Below are 14970 nucleotides of genomic sequence, written 5' to 3'. Positions count from 1 at the left end.
GTTTTCCCTCACTGTGTAATTACCAGGTTTGCACTGGGAGTGTTTTAGAGATGCTTACATGCTTTAAAAAGGTTTTAGGTTTTTTTCCTTCAGAGTTTTTTTTATCTTTTATAGTCTATGCTTTCCAAATGCTGTTTGAGTACAGTATTAAGACAAGACTTCTGGATTTGACTTTACATTTTGTATATTTATCTTCGCTTTATGCTGAGTAGAAAAGCAAGATGCAAAAAGCTTATGAACAAAACATAAATGTAACCCTTATAAATAAGGGTGAGATGAGCCAGGTGAAGTAACATGAGGTGGTAGTAATGCATTAGGAGAAGAAAGAAGTGTTTACTGGCTGAGGATTTTTACATTTAGTCTGCCTAATCTGTGGGCTCAGCATTCCAGCTGGACCGTTTGTTATGGGATAGTGTATCCCCTACTTTCTCTATATAACGAGCAGGAACAATCTCAAGTGAAATAACGTGAGCATGTGATAATGTAATAGCTCACACTTGTGCCTGTTTACTTGGTGCTGTTTCAGAAGGCTTGCCTTCTCCAGTGTTTTGACCTGATGCAGTGGTTCTGTGTGATTTCTCACAAGAGATGTCTACAGTTGGAATTCATGAGCTAACCATGCAGTTTTTAGAAGCTCGATGTTAAAGCTTTTCAGGTTACTTAGTGTGTTGAAGTAACCACCATGAGTAAAGTTGTTTTGTGGTAATTGCAGGCTTTAACTTGTGCCTTACTGTGTGCCTTTTTAAAAAAATGTATTGATTATTGACTTTGCCTGTCACTTAGAACTGCAGAACATTGAATAGGTAAAAATGATGACTGAAAGTGACTTTTTCTTGTCTGCTAACTTACAGTTTCCAATACTGATTTTTATCATTTTAAGTCATGGACTCTATTAAGCATATCATTAAAAATATGGAACTTCTCCATAGAAAAATGCCTTTATACATAGGAGTACACATACGCACACGCTTACGTGTAATGCATAATTATTTTACAAATAATTTCAAGGGGCTTCTAGGGTCTTTCAAAGCCTTTAGGCCTGCAGAGTTCAAAGGGATTCTTTGGCACTCGGATCTTCCTAAAAACTCCCTCCGTTTCTTTTCTTTAGGTGAAAGCAGCCTTTACCAGGGCTTATAATAAGGAGGTCCACCTGACCCCGTACTCACTTCAGGCAGTGAAGACACCCAGGCACAGCACAGGCCCGGCGCTGGACTCCGAATACAGCGAAGAGTTACCCGAAGACGACTCGCAGTCTGACGAGAAGGATCAAGACTCTATGGAGACTGATGCTATGATCAAGGTTGTGTTTTAAGCTACAGAGAGGAAAAGCTGTGATACTCCCTCAAAATAGTTTATCTTTTCTTGTGTATAATTTGTCTTCAGAAATTATTCAGAGAGCCTGTTTATTACTAAGTAAAGCTGTGAAGATACTTTCCAGTATTTTTGTTTGTCACAGTTGACGGTGAAGAAGATAATAGATTTCATTTTTATAAACAGTTAGCTTCATACAATGGTGGGAGAGCCAGACAGCAAGAAATCGTATTGATGGACATGTACTGTTAGAAAAGTACGATTTTTATTTATTTGATCATTGGTTTGTGCTTTATACACAGGCACACATTTTCACAGCACAACCAGGACAAGCGTTTTCAGTGAAACCACTTCTCCCTTCTGTTGTGTTTTGCTGCAGCCACTGAACTGCCCGTAGAAGTTTTCTAGAGCAAAACACCCTTGTCTTTCGCTAGGACAGGTTAAAATCACTTACAGTATCAGCCTGCTGTTTGCCGTTGGCTGAGGCAGAGGAATGCAGTGTGTATTCTCCTCTCTTGTGAGAGTATCATTCTTGCCCCTCACTTTTTTCACATGGATTTTTTTAAGAGAAAGGGAGACAGAGCGTGAGAGGGACATCAATTTGCTGTTCCAACCATTTATGCATTCATTGGTTGAGTCTGCTGTGTGCCCTCACCAGGGATTGAACCCACAACCTTGGCTTGTCGAGATGACGCTGCAGCCAACTGAGCCCCCTGCCAGGGCCTTGCCCCTCACTTTTGTTTTGTACGTGCGGGACTAGTGGCCTTCAGCAGTGCAGCCCTCCCTGTTCGGTCTCTGTGCCCCTAAGAGGCTGTTTCCCCCTCTCCTCACACTGAATGTGCTTCCACCCTTGAATTGGAAACAGAAAGTCTTACCCTGCTTGTAAATTGTCTTGCTCATCTTTCCTAAATATGCCTTTGTTTTATTTTATTTTTTATTTTTTATTTATTTATTTATTTTTTTAAAAGATTTTATTTATTTTATTTTTAGGGAGGGAACGGAGGGGGAGAGAGAGAGAGAGAGAGAGAGAGAGAGAGACATCAATGTGCGGTTGCTGGGGGTTATGGCCTGCAACCCAGGCATGTACCCTGGCTGGGAATCGAACCTGGGACACTTTGGTTCCCAGCCCGCGCTCAATCCACTGAGCTACGCCAGCCAGGGCAGCCTTTGTTTTAAATCCAAGAAACTGCATACGTAAGGAACATATCTTGGTTCTAGATTCTAAATAGCTTTTTCGTTTTTACTGCTAACTTTTCAAGGCTACAAATAGCACAATTGTTTCTTGAAAGTATGTAGATGAACCTTTTTCATTTACTCATAAACACAGCCATTAACTATTTTGTGCATCTTTTCCTCCCAACAGAAAAAGACAAAAGCTTCAAAGCCTTCAAAATCAGAAAAAGATGAGTCCAGAAAACGAAAAGGAAGAAGTGCAAAGAAATGAAACCATTTTTTACTACTGACAGTCACTTTGTACTCACCCTGTTGACCAGTCTGGCTGGTCTAGAGGATGCCTTGTTTTTCCAAAGGAAAGCGAGTGGGGCAGCCGAGTGGGGTCCCATTATAAGTAAATGGTGGCACTGCTAGCAGGATATAACCAGTAGGTGAATGTACGCCTCTCATAGAGGTTGGTCGGACTGCCCGGGTCCTCCGTTGGCCCCGTCAGCCTAACTCGATTGTGCTGCGATGTGCCCAAGAACAGCGGTACTAAGGCGACTTTTGTAAGCTTAACAGTGTATCCTAACAGCCTTTATAGGCCCAATGCTGATTTTTTTAAAGCTAGTTACTATTATGTGGTGAGATTTTGTAAATAAACCATAATACAAAACAATCACCACCTAGAACTGGGTATTCTTTGCACATTGCCAGATATCTTGCAAAATATAAATTAGGAATAAAAATGTTTCATATGATACATGTACAAATTCTTAAGATTGTCATCTTAAAGTAAAATACTATAGTAAAATACTATACTGGTACAGTAAAATACTATATTGGTACATGGCTTTCCTTATTAATTTGCAAATGATTGGACAGAAAAAGTTAATTTTATGACTAACCGGTAGTGGGAAACGTAACTTAGGCAGTGGAAGAGTCAGAACTCTGGATGTCCAGCTGCATCACGGCTGTGAGTGCTGACCCCGTCCCTGCTGTGGAGGGCATTTCACGGTGAGGCCTCTTCGCTGTCACTGGAGGGCGTGGGCGGCTGCGAAACCGTGGCCAGTCATTCTCATCTTTCCAGCGTCTCAGCCCATCAGGCTCAAGCCAGGGGGCGTGCACTCACTGGGTCAGACACTTAGTCTCTCTCTGGCTGTGGGCAAGGTGAATGCTGGCTCTTGTTTACTCTGTCCCGAGAAGTCTGGTTCTGTCCTGGGATGGGTTCCACAGACCCTGTTGGAACTTTAGATTTTAACTGCACCTGCGGAGCGGCCCTGGGGCTGTGGAACTAGTATGGAATTCAGGTGTCTAGCTGTTTTTTAATCTTGTTGGTAAATGCTCTCAGAGGAATGTGCTAAAATGAACTTGAAATCAGGATAATAATTCCTGCCTCTAAGGAACCGAGAGTCTTGTTTGGAAGGTGAGACATGCACTTAGAGTGTCTTTATCATGTGAAAAATGTCTCTCATGTAGATTAAGTTCATTATGGGAACAGACCGTTGCCTTCAGCCTTTGGTCTCCAAGCCACTCTCCCTCCGTGTTAAAGCCTGGCCTGGAACTCCCGCCCCAGTGAATGACGATGGCCCCCGCTGACGGCTGCCTCCCCTCGCCAGTGGGATGAGCATGAGTTTCTTGCACACTTTCTCCTGTTGCCACTGCTTTCAGATATACTTGGCTATGCGTTCCCCAGGAAAGGGGCTGTAATGTCCTTGCAGTCAGAACAAGAGTCTCCTTCACATGTTACGTTTTTAATTATAAGTGCTCTACACATGATTGGCATAATTTGTGTATAAGATAAATAACTTTTAGAGTTAGACTGTAAATATGCTCTTGAAAAGACGACAGAATGGGTCTGAGTCCTCTTGGAAGCCCCTGTGGCCACGAGGGGTGTGACTGAGGTGAGTGCTGGGTAGCAGTTGGTGGGTGCACGCAAGTCTGGACGTGAGTCTGAGGGGTCTGTATTGGGACTGTGTATTTGTTGGGCCAACCAGTAAATCCTTGTTGGAGCCACTAGATGCTATCCGTCATTTTGCAGCATAAAACTGCACACTGGCTTTTTTGGAGATGCACTGAATGTTGGCCGTTTTGTAATCTATAACAAAATACTGTATCTTTTGTCTTGTTAAATTTTGGTGGTTCATGAACAAGGAGTGCATCATTCTGTGTACTTCTTCCACTCACAGATCCCCAGTGCCTGTAGCTCATAATCCTATATGCGTGTAACACCCCTGTAGTGATCGTGGAAAACAAGGAGACTAAGGGTGGGTTTGTTGATAGTGACTCATACCACTGAGGAAGGCCAGGGCCTCTGGCCGATGCTCCAGCTAGCCTTAGGGAGGAAAGAAGAGAACAGGCTGGCTACATCGTGCATGTGGATACTTGGATTCTCCCCGAGGCTTGTAGGCACCTCTGCAGTGCTCATGATGCTGGTGGCCATGTTGCAAAATCATATCATCAGAAACATGCAGAGTTAGGCCACATTGCTCATTTCTGTTAGCTGCTTACACTTCGGTTACATTGGTCTTGGATGGCAAGGACACGCGCAGAAAATGTATGTTGGTTGGAACCTCACAAGGCGTGTGACATGGGTAGTGCACGCGCTAACCGCTGGGGGCGGACTCTGAGTGAGGCATGCCTTGTGGGGGGTCAAATGACTGAATCGGCAACAGGAATAGCGTAGTGTGCAGGGCAACAGTGCAGGACTAGATGGCGACTATAAGCTGATAGTGTCATATTCTCATATGATAGCGCATATTCTGTCAAATATTTGATTTTAGTGATTTTTGGTGTTTTTATTTAAGGACTGATTGCACTGACTAGCCTTGATTTGTGTAAACTTCTCATTTCAAACTTGTAAGTGCCCGATCTACACTAATTACTTCAAAGTTGCCTTCCTTTCTGTCTCCAAATCCAGAAAAACATTACAAATATCTAGTTAGCAATTTTATTTAGAGGACATATTTCAAAATATAAAAGTTATCAAAAACCAAATATTTACAGTTATGTCATAGGATACTATTAACAGTGCAGAGCATATAATATGAAAAGGAAATATACAAGGTGTAATAAACAGCAATGTTACATGTTACCATTTTGTCACTCTGTGGAAGGTGAAAGTGGCAACCTGGACAGGTCACCTTTGCTTTTCCCTCTGTGTCCAGGAAGGACCAGCTCTACATCCACCAGGGCATGAGCACAGGCGCCTATGGTAGATGCTGTCTCAGGAACATATCTAGAAAGAACCAGATAAACCCACATGCTTTTAGAGGGCTTTCAAATAACAACTGGCATCTAGTAATAAAGCCCAGCACACTACAGAAATTTTTTTGCTCCTTCATGGAACATGGAGCTGGGTCATCCCTGCATTCACGTTAGAAATCTTCAGTCAGTGATCAACATTGCATTTCAGCCTTGGCCTTGTGACTGACAAAAACTGTGTGGGCAAGCCGTTGAATCCTGTTATAAAGTGAGGCTGACAGTAGTTACCTTACTGGGAATAGTGACAGTGAGAAAATGCAAGGTAAGTGCCTAGTAATCTGTAGAGAAAAAACTTTAATGAAATGATTTTTGAGTCTAAAAGGAGCAGTAGCTTCAACCAATACTCATTGTATAATAAAATACTTGTAGCGACTCTTGCAAAAAGTCATGCCTAATCATGCACTGAGGCATGTCTGCACGTAGCTATGATACCATGGTCTAAAGTTTTAATTTCACGCAAGTGTAGACTCCAGAGAGTCTACATAGATGATTAAAAAACACAAGGCTCTACTTTTGGAAGTGGCAGAGTTGCAAATTAATCCTCCCACAGGTAGTATTTTGTACTCAGTTATAACTAACTAGAGCAACCAAAAAGTATGTAGACTATTGGAAAGGTGACAACCCTTGAAAGAAAACTCGACCGGGTAAGGTCTTTATAAGGCTTTTCAGCTGAGGGCAAGTCCATTGTGTGAAACAGCTAAACTTTAAACAGTGAAGTCAGTTTTATTAGCTTGAAGAGTCACAGTGCTGGACACACTGAAAGGTGAAGGAGAGTGTCCTGGGAAGGGGACTGCTCCAAAATCTTCATGCAAATCCTTGAACTTGACAGGCCTGCCAGACTTGAAGAAGCGCAGTTCCGTGTTATAGGGAGCACCATGTATCGAAAGCTGAGGGCTGCATCTAGGAGCTTGGGGCCTCAGTCCTCTGACCAGAAAGAATACAATTCTGCCAACAAACAGGCTGGATGAAGACTGAGCCTCAGGTGAGGTTACACCTCCAACCAACTGCAGCCTTGTGAGCCCCCGCCTGAATAGAAGACCCAGCTAAACCAGGCTTGTGAGGGTAGATTGTGGGTCCAGATGGCAACATAGAAGGCTCCAGAACTACTTTCTCACAGAGACACAGCGAATCTATAGCTACAAAAAGAACAGCTCCCTCTGAAAGGAATACAGGATCTAGCAAGTGATGCCTATACATAAGGTGAGTGAGGAAAACACCCACGTTGCAATGGGCAAGAGAAGCTGAGAGTCTTGCCAAAGACCCCACCCCTGGCAAACTGCCCCACAATTCACAGCTTCTCCCTGAGAACTTGGGCCCCACAGCTGGTACATCAAGTTTTAAGACTTCTACCAAAGAGAGGGGCCCCTAAAACATCTAGCTTTGAAAGCCAGTTGGTCTTAACACCAATGAAAACCAGTTCTAAGTGGGATTGCATGAACCTACCGAGGCTGAAACCCCAGGGCCCAGCACAGACGCAGCAGACTGAAATCCATCATCTTCCTGTGAAAGAGGCCTATTGGCTTAGCTTAAAAGATACAGCCTAAGAAGTAGGCTTGTCATTTAACATACATCTAGGGGCCAATACTCCCCAGATGTTGGGAACCACCCTGCCTAGTATCAGAAGCTGTAACCCCCGCCAAGGCTAAGGCTGAGGGAACGACCTTGTAACCATAAGCCAGCAAGGAGACAAAAGCTTATCTCCCTGGCAGGAGCACTGCTTCTGCTTCTTCATCCATAACTGGCCCCCAATGCTTGGTCGGTTAGCCAATGACGGGTAAGATTCCCCAAGGGGGGAACGACCTAACGCAGGCACGATCACATGGGAGGCCCCCAAGGAAGGACTTTGGAGACTACAGCAAAAGGGGGTGATGGACCCTCACCTCTCAGCTTTGACATAGCCTGAGTCCTCATTGTCTGAGAGAAAATCTAATCTCTCGGCTGCCTTACTTCCCTTGCTCCACCTAAGCCTGAAACAATGACAGAGGGTGGTGCAACTCTGTGCTGGAAAGGGCGGGTTCCCCCAGTGATCAGGCCTATGAAAGAACATGTAAATTCCTGTGAAACCTTTGTCTAGAATGCTCTCAATTAAATGATGAGGGTCCAAGGAAGAAGTAAGTTCCTTAAAGTTTTTACAGCTCTTAGCTATCTGACCCTGACTCAAAATAGGCCCTCAGACTTCCTTGTTATCTATTGTTTGGTCCTTACTTCCTAGCAATGAGTAATGAGCTTTACCCGAATTCTTACGGAAACGAACCAATAAAAGCCTGCTCGGGCAGGAGAATGGGGCGCTCTCCCTTAGGGGTGCTCTCCCCTAGGGAGGGTGGCCATGGTGCTCCCCACTAGAGAGAGTGGCTGTTCTGCTCCTACTTCCCCACAGGACCTGGTTGTCTCTGTGTATGTTTTTCTCGTGTTTCAACAAGCCATCCACAGCGTACCGCGGTCACTGCTGGTTGGTGGCTGTGACACCCAGAGGCTGGAGGCTGGCAAGTACCATCTACATACTCTCTCCCCCTGCCATGACCATGGTCTCTGGTATCTGAGAAAGGAGCTTGTTTACAGATTGGATGCTTTGGTTTCTGCTGCTGCTTTCCAGGGGACACCCTTTAAAATGGCACGGTTTACTTTCATAAGTCCCCCTGGACTGTAACAGAGAACATGTTCTTAACCTGCCATCCCCCTTTGGGCTCAACACAGAGGCACCGTGAGAAATGCTTATCTTAATCGCTGTGGCCTGAGGCCCCAGCTTTGAATCAGCCTGTATGCAGGTCCTGACAGGTCTTGGCATACCCTCAGCCACCGGGAGCCCCAGGAACAAGGAAGGCCACTTAGACAATCACAAAGGTTTGAGAGAGGACCGAGAGCTAGGGCAGGCCTGGATGAGGCTCACTCCCTGCATGAGAGCACTCCGCAACTGGCAGGGGTGGCTGTTTTCTCTAAGGCACAGGCACCAACACAGAGTCAAGGAAAATGAAAACAAATATGTTTCAAGTGAAAGAACAAGATAAACCCACAGAAAAATAGCTTCAAGTGGAAATAAGTGATTTAACTGATAAAAAGTTAAATTGTCATAAAGATGCTCACCGATTCAGGAGAAAAATGCGTGAGCTAAGTGAGAATTTCAACAAAGAAAATACATGAAAGTAGCTAACAAATTAGACGTGAGGAGTACAATGACTGAGCTGGAAAATGCGGCAGGGAGGTCCAGCATCAGAGACCAGGTGAAGGAGAAGAAAGCACCAGCACACTCTAAGGGCAGTGGGACTCGTTCAGTCAGAACAGCAAAAGAAGAAGAAAACGTCACTGCTTAAGGGACTTTGGGGATAACATCAAGCCAGACAGTATTTGCATTGCAGGGGCCCCAAAGAAGACTAAACAGAAATGGGCAGAAAACTTATTTGAAGAAATAATGGCCGAAAACACCCCTACCCTGGGGAAGGAACAGACATCCAGACCCAGGAACTCAGTTCCCAACAAAAGGAACGGAAAGAGGTCCACACCAACACATGATGTGACTGGGCTGCCAAAAATTAAAGGCAAGGGAGAATCTTAAAGCAGCAGAAGAAATACAAGGGTGCTACATAAGACTTAGCTGATTTTCAGCAGAAACTTTGCAGGCCAGAAAAGCACCATGATACATTCAAAGTGCTGAAAGAAAAAAATGACAAAGGATACTCTTTAACTGGCAAAGCTATACTCCACAATTGAAGGTGAAAAGAGTCTTCCAGATGAGGAAAAGCTAAAGGAGTTCATCCCCAGCCTTACAAGAAATATTAAAAGGACTTCTTGCCCTGGCTGGGTGGCTCAGTCGGTTGGAGCATCATCCCATACACCAACAGGTGTGGGTCTGATTTCTGGTCAGGGCACATACCTAGGTTGTGGGTTCAGTTCCTTGTTGGGGTGCATGTGGGAGGCAGCTGATCAATGTCTCTGTCCCCCTCTTGCCTCTCTCTAAAGTCAATAAAATCATATCCTCCAGTAAAGATTAAAAAAAAAAAAAAAAAAAAAAGCCCGGGCCTATGTGGCTCAGTTGGTTGGAGCATCATCCAGTACACCAAAGGGTTGCAAGTTCAATTCCTGGTCAAGGCATATACCTAGGTTGTGGTTTCAGTCTGCATTAGGGGCACATGCAAGAGGCAATTGATTGATGTTTCTCTCCCTTTCTGTTTCCCCCCTCTGTTACTCACTCTCTAAAATCAATAACCATGTCCTCTGGTGAGGATTGAAAAAAAAAAGATTTCTTATAGCTAAAATTAAAAGGGCACAAATTAACAGGAAAACTTAGGAGAATGTAAATCTCAATGGTGAAAGTAAATACATCAATTCAGAATAACCTAATGTAATGGTGATGAGTTAATCACTTACAAATTTATGAAGCTTAAAAGACAAAAGTAGTAAAAGGAACTACAACTACACTAATTTATTATAAAATACACCATATGATAAAAAGATGTAAATTGTGAAAACAAAACAAAAAATGTGTGGAGAGAGTAGAAATGTAGAACTTTAGAAGGCATTTGAACTTCAGTTCTTACTAAAAATGGACCTGTACAATGTTTCATGTAAGGCTCATGGTATTCACAAAGCAAAACCTATAGCAGATAACACAAAACATTGAGGGATGAATCCAATGATACAACTACAGAATATCAAATCACGAAGGGAGAGAGCAAGAGAAGGAAGGCACAGAGGAATTACCAAACAGCCAGAAAAAAATTGGCAAAATAGCAGTAAGTCCATACCTATCAGTAATTATTTTAAATGGACTAAATTCTCTGAGCAAAAGACACAGAGCAGCTGAAGGGATAACTGGAAAACTCACAACTGTGACTCAACAAAATGTCACTGAACAAACCAATGGGTCGAAATCCAAATCAAAAAAATAAAAAATACCTGGAGACAAATGAATATGGAAATAAAACATACCCAAATTTATGGTAAATGTAGCATAAGCAGGTCCAAAGGAAAAATCCATGATAAATGCCTACATTTAGAAACAAGATCGCAACCCAATTTGACATCCTGAGAAACCAGAAAAAGAAGAAAAAGCTAAGTCCAAAGTTAGTAGAAGGTAATTATTAGAGCAGAAATAAATGAAAGACTAAAAAAGATCAGTGGGACCAAGAGCTGGTTTGTTTGTTTTTTTCTAAACAAAATAGACAAACCTTTAGCCAGACTCGCCAAGAAAGAGGAATCAAACTCAGGAGTGAGGAAGACACATTGCAACTGATAACACAAATGCACAAGACGGTTAAGAGACTTCCCGCCAAGATGGAGGCGTAGGTAGACACACTGTGCCTCCTTGCACAACCAAAAGAAGGACAACAATTTAAAAACAAAAAACAACCAGAACTGACAGAAAATTGAACTGTATGGAAGTCTGACAACCAAGGAGTTAAAGAAGAAACATTCATCCAGACCAGTAAGGGGGGTGGAGATGTGCAGGCGGGCGGAGAGGACTTGTGGCAAGGTAGCAGCTAGTGGAGTGGGCGGTCCCACATTCGCACGCAGGCAAACCGGGAGGATCAAATGGGGAACAAGAGAGACCGCATGGCCCAGAGCTTCAGTGCAGGGAAATAAAGCCTCAAACTGCTCATTGAAAACACCTGTTGAGAAGCTCCCAGCCTCTCAAGAGAGTTTGTTGGAGAGACCCACATGGTCCTAGAGCATAACACAAACCCACCCAAATGGGAATCAGCACCAGAAGGGCCCGTTTTGCTTGTGGGAAGCAGGGGAAGTGACTGAAATCCGGCAGAGAGCTGAGCAAGCACCATTGTTCCCTCTCGGACCTCTTTCCCACATACAGCATCACAATGTAACAGGGTGCAGCCAAGGGGGGGGGGGTGGCAAATAGTGATTTGGAATGGGGTCCAGAACTGAAGGTGTTCAGGAAATACTAGGATGTCCTAACCCCCCACCCCCTGCACAGGTGTGGGTTGGGGGAAGGGACAATTGGAGCAGGGCCATTGAGAGCTGTTTTGCATAGCAACAGCTTTGCAGTTAAATCTCTGGTGTGGTAATTTAACACATCTATAACCTTTAGTTGATTACATAGATATGTTAAATAGCTGTGGCCATGCTTTGAACCAGGGGGATGGAAGTAACTTCCCCACCAAGACAACTGGGGGGCAGGTCCCCCGAGTTACAGCACCTGCATGGGAGCTTGGAGAAGACTGGCTCCAAGACATGGGGCCACGCCTGCCCAGACTCACTAAGGCAGCCCAGTAAAGCTGGAAGGATATGAGAGTGCTGGCAAGTGTAGCCAATTATGGGAGGAGTCAGAAATGGGGCTGCAGAGAAGGATTGGCGCGGTGATTTAAACAGAGATGTGGCAGCTATAGAAGGTAGAACCATGTGGTTTTGGCAGAGTGGGGACTCCCACGGCCACTGTGCAGAGAGGAGCACTTGGCTGTGGGAATAGAAAGGAGAACCACATGGCTGTGGACATGTAAGAGAGCCCCGCAGCTTTAGAAGGGGGAACCACCACCCGGCTTAAACAGAGATCCCGGCGACACAGCTGATGGTGCCAGGAACTAAGGAAGGCCTACCAGCTGAGACGGATTACTGGGAAGAACCAGGGGCTGCCTGAGCCACGGACTTCCATTTCTTTTCCTGAGATACGGTACCCCAGACTGGGCAAAGGGGGGAAGGAAGGACTGTGTGTGTTTCTGGGTGTTTTAAGGGACTTTGGGATTTTGATGAAGACATTAGGTCACTACTTTAAGTCTGTATAGCATTAAATAAACATTTCCTTCCCTTTTCACGAATCTCTGGCATTGAGAGATGTCCTTCCTATAAGGCGGCAGACATAATGAACCTGGGGGGTTCCTTTCGGTAATAGTATATTGCCTCTGGCGCCCCCTTGTGTTCTGTAACAAAAACGCAGTGACGTGGGTTGCCCTGCCCGGGTGAACATCTAAGGCTCCGCCCCAAACTATGTAGCAGCCATGCCAAGGAAAAAAAAATGGCCCAAATGAAAGAACAGATCAAAGCTCCAGAAAAAATACAACTAAGCGATGAAGAGATAGCCAACCTATCAGATGCATAGTTCAAAACACTGGTAATCAGGATGCTCACAGAAATGGTTGAATTTGGTTGCAAATTAGCTGAAAAAATGAAGGATATGCTAAGTGAAATGAAGGAAAATGTACAGGGAACCAATAGTGATGGGAAGGAAACTGGGACTCAAATCAATGGTGTGGACCAGAAGGAAAAAAGAAACATTCAACCAGAACAGAATGAAGAACCAAGAATTCAAAAAAATGAGGGGAGGCTTAGGAACCTCCGGGACATCTTTAAACATTCCAACATCCAGATTATAGGAGTACCAGAAGGAGAAGAGCAACAAATTGAAAACTTATTTGAACAAATAATGAAGGAGAACTTCCCCAATCTGGCAAAGGAAATAGACTTCCAGGAAGTCCAGGAAGCTCAGAGAGTCCCAAAGAGGTTGGACCCAAGGAAGAACACACGAAGGCACATCATAATTACATTACCCAAGATTAAAAATAAGGAGAGAATCTTAGAAGCAGCCAGAGAAAAGGAGAGTTACCTTCAGAGGAGTTCCCATAAGACTGTCAGCTGATTTCTCAAAAGAGATCTTACAGACAACAAGGGGCTGGAAAGAAGTATTCCAAGTCATGAAAGGCAAGGACCTACATCCAAAATTACTCTATTCAGCAAAGCTTTTATTTAGAATGGAAGGGCAGATAAAGTGCTTCTCAGATAAGGTCAAGTTAAAGGAGTTCATCATCACCAAGCCCTTATTATATGAAATGTTAAAGGGACTTACCTAAGAAAAAGATGATAAAAAATATGAATAATAAAATGACAGCAAAATCACAGTTATTAACAACCACACCTAAAACAGAAGCAAAAACAAGCTAAGCAAACAACTAGAACAGGAACAGAACCACAGAAATGGAGATCACATGGAGGGTTATCAGCAGGGGAGTGGGAGGGGGAGAGAGGGGGAAAAGGTACAGAGAATAAGGAGCATAGATGGTGGGTAGAAAATAGAAAGGGTAAGAATAGTATGGGAAAAGTAGAAGCCAAAGAACTTACATGTATGACACGTGGACATGAACTAAAGGCGGGGAATGTGGGTGGGAGGGGATGTGCAGGGTGGAGAGAAGTGAAGGGGGAAAATGGGACAACTGTAATAGCATAATCAATAAAACATATTAAAAAACAGCAAGAGACTCCTATGAAAATTATATGCCAACAAACTGGACAACCTAGAAGAAATGGACTAATTCCTAGAAACATACCACCTACCAAGACAGAATCATGAAGAAACAGAAAAGTCTGAAGTGACCAGTTACTAGTAAAGAAGAGAATCAGTAATCAAAAACCTCCTGACAAACAGAAGTCTAGGACCGAATGGCTTCACTGGTGAATTCTACCAAACAGAGATAAGTTACGGTCCAGCTGGGATCCGTGGTGCTGCCTGGACTACAACCACAGTCACTATGGAGACGGCACAGCCTGTATTACAGCATTAAATCTGACTAATGACGCGACTCACAAAAGGAGCCGATGCGAACACAAACTGTGAGGCCGTGTGGACTTGGGCCTCTTGTGCCCTGGGAAGGTGAATGGACGGCCTGGCCCTTACCTGCACGCTCCACTTACTGCTCCACCTCCGTTCGCAGGTACTGGGTGCAGTCCGGAATCTTTTTCAGTTCAGCGAAGGTTAATCTTTCTGAGCACATGGGACATGTGCTTTCGGTGTTTAACATGCTGTTTGGGGGAGGAAAGGCAGAATAGGTTACATACATACTAGTTCTTCTCCTTTGGGTTATTCCAGTGGGAAGAACATCTATTCCTGTCTACATCTTTTAGTACTGTTCATCGTGCGATTTAAGAGCTAGGGATACTTAAAAAATTAGGAATCTTCAGTCTCCTAGACCCCTTTAGGGGTGCCTTTAATGATGATGTTTTCAAAGGTCATAGGTTCTCCTAAGAAGACAATTTGAGCCTTGAGGAAGAGCATGAACAGAGAAGGAGACTCTAGGTGAAGAGTGGCTGAGTGGAGGCCCGTGTTCGGATAAGTCTGACCCGATGGGCCCATGCACACTTACACCTTAAATTCCGAGTGCAGAGCCGGGAAGTCGCAGTGCGGGCACACTGTCCAGTCATCCTTCAGCATGTGTCGGCCCTGGGAGGGGTACACTTCGGAGTAAAATTTGCCTTTATTTTTAACACCCCCCCCCACCATTATTCAATTATAATAATGGGGTTACA

General features: G+C 44.1%; 2 protein-coding genes across 7 annotated transcripts in view; one reads left to right on the top strand and one right to left on the bottom strand.

Annotated features, from left to right (window-relative positions):
- Positions 1-4480, top strand: part of RFC1 (replication factor C subunit 1) — a 63273-nt gene extending 58793 nt beyond the window's left edge. For 3 of the 5 annotated variants that reach the window (XM_036019845.1, XM_036019847.1, XM_036019846.1), the window contains exons 24-25: positions 1109-1300; positions 2672-4480. In XM_036019845.1, coding sequence (XP_035875738.1) covers positions 1109-1300; positions 2672-2755 — 276 coding nt within the window. In that variant the 3' untranslated portion in view covers positions 2756-4480. The remainder of the gene's footprint in view (positions 1-1108; positions 1301-2671) is intronic. The other 2 variants (XM_036019848.1, XM_028506953.2) reach the window with 1 other exon arrangement.
- A 919-nt stretch (positions 4481-5399) lies between these two features.
- The window catches only part of WDR19 (WD repeat domain 19), a 73786-nt gene continuing 64215 nt past the window's right edge, over positions 5400-14970 (bottom strand). The window contains exons 35-37 of one of the 2 annotated variants that reach the window (XM_028506675.2): positions 14808-14884; positions 14342-14466; positions 5400-5701 (exon numbers count right to left, since the gene is read on the bottom strand). In XM_028506675.2, the coding sequence (XP_028362476.1) occupies positions 14355-14466; positions 14808-14884 (189 nt within the window). In that variant the 3' untranslated portion in view covers positions 5400-5701; positions 14342-14354. Of the gene's footprint in view, positions 5702-5723; positions 5960-14341; positions 14467-14807; positions 14885-14970 lie in introns of those variants that run through there. The other variant, XM_036019844.1, reaches the window with a different exon arrangement.

Source organism: Phyllostomus discolor, chromosome 1, assembly GCF_004126475.2.
Source record: "Phyllostomus discolor isolate MPI-MPIP mPhyDis1 chromosome 1, mPhyDis1.pri.v3, whole genome shotgun sequence".
Lineage (NCBI taxonomy): Eukaryota > Metazoa > Chordata > Mammalia > Chiroptera > Phyllostomidae > Phyllostomus > Phyllostomus discolor.
This window is presented reverse-complemented; position numbering and strand designations above follow the sequence as displayed.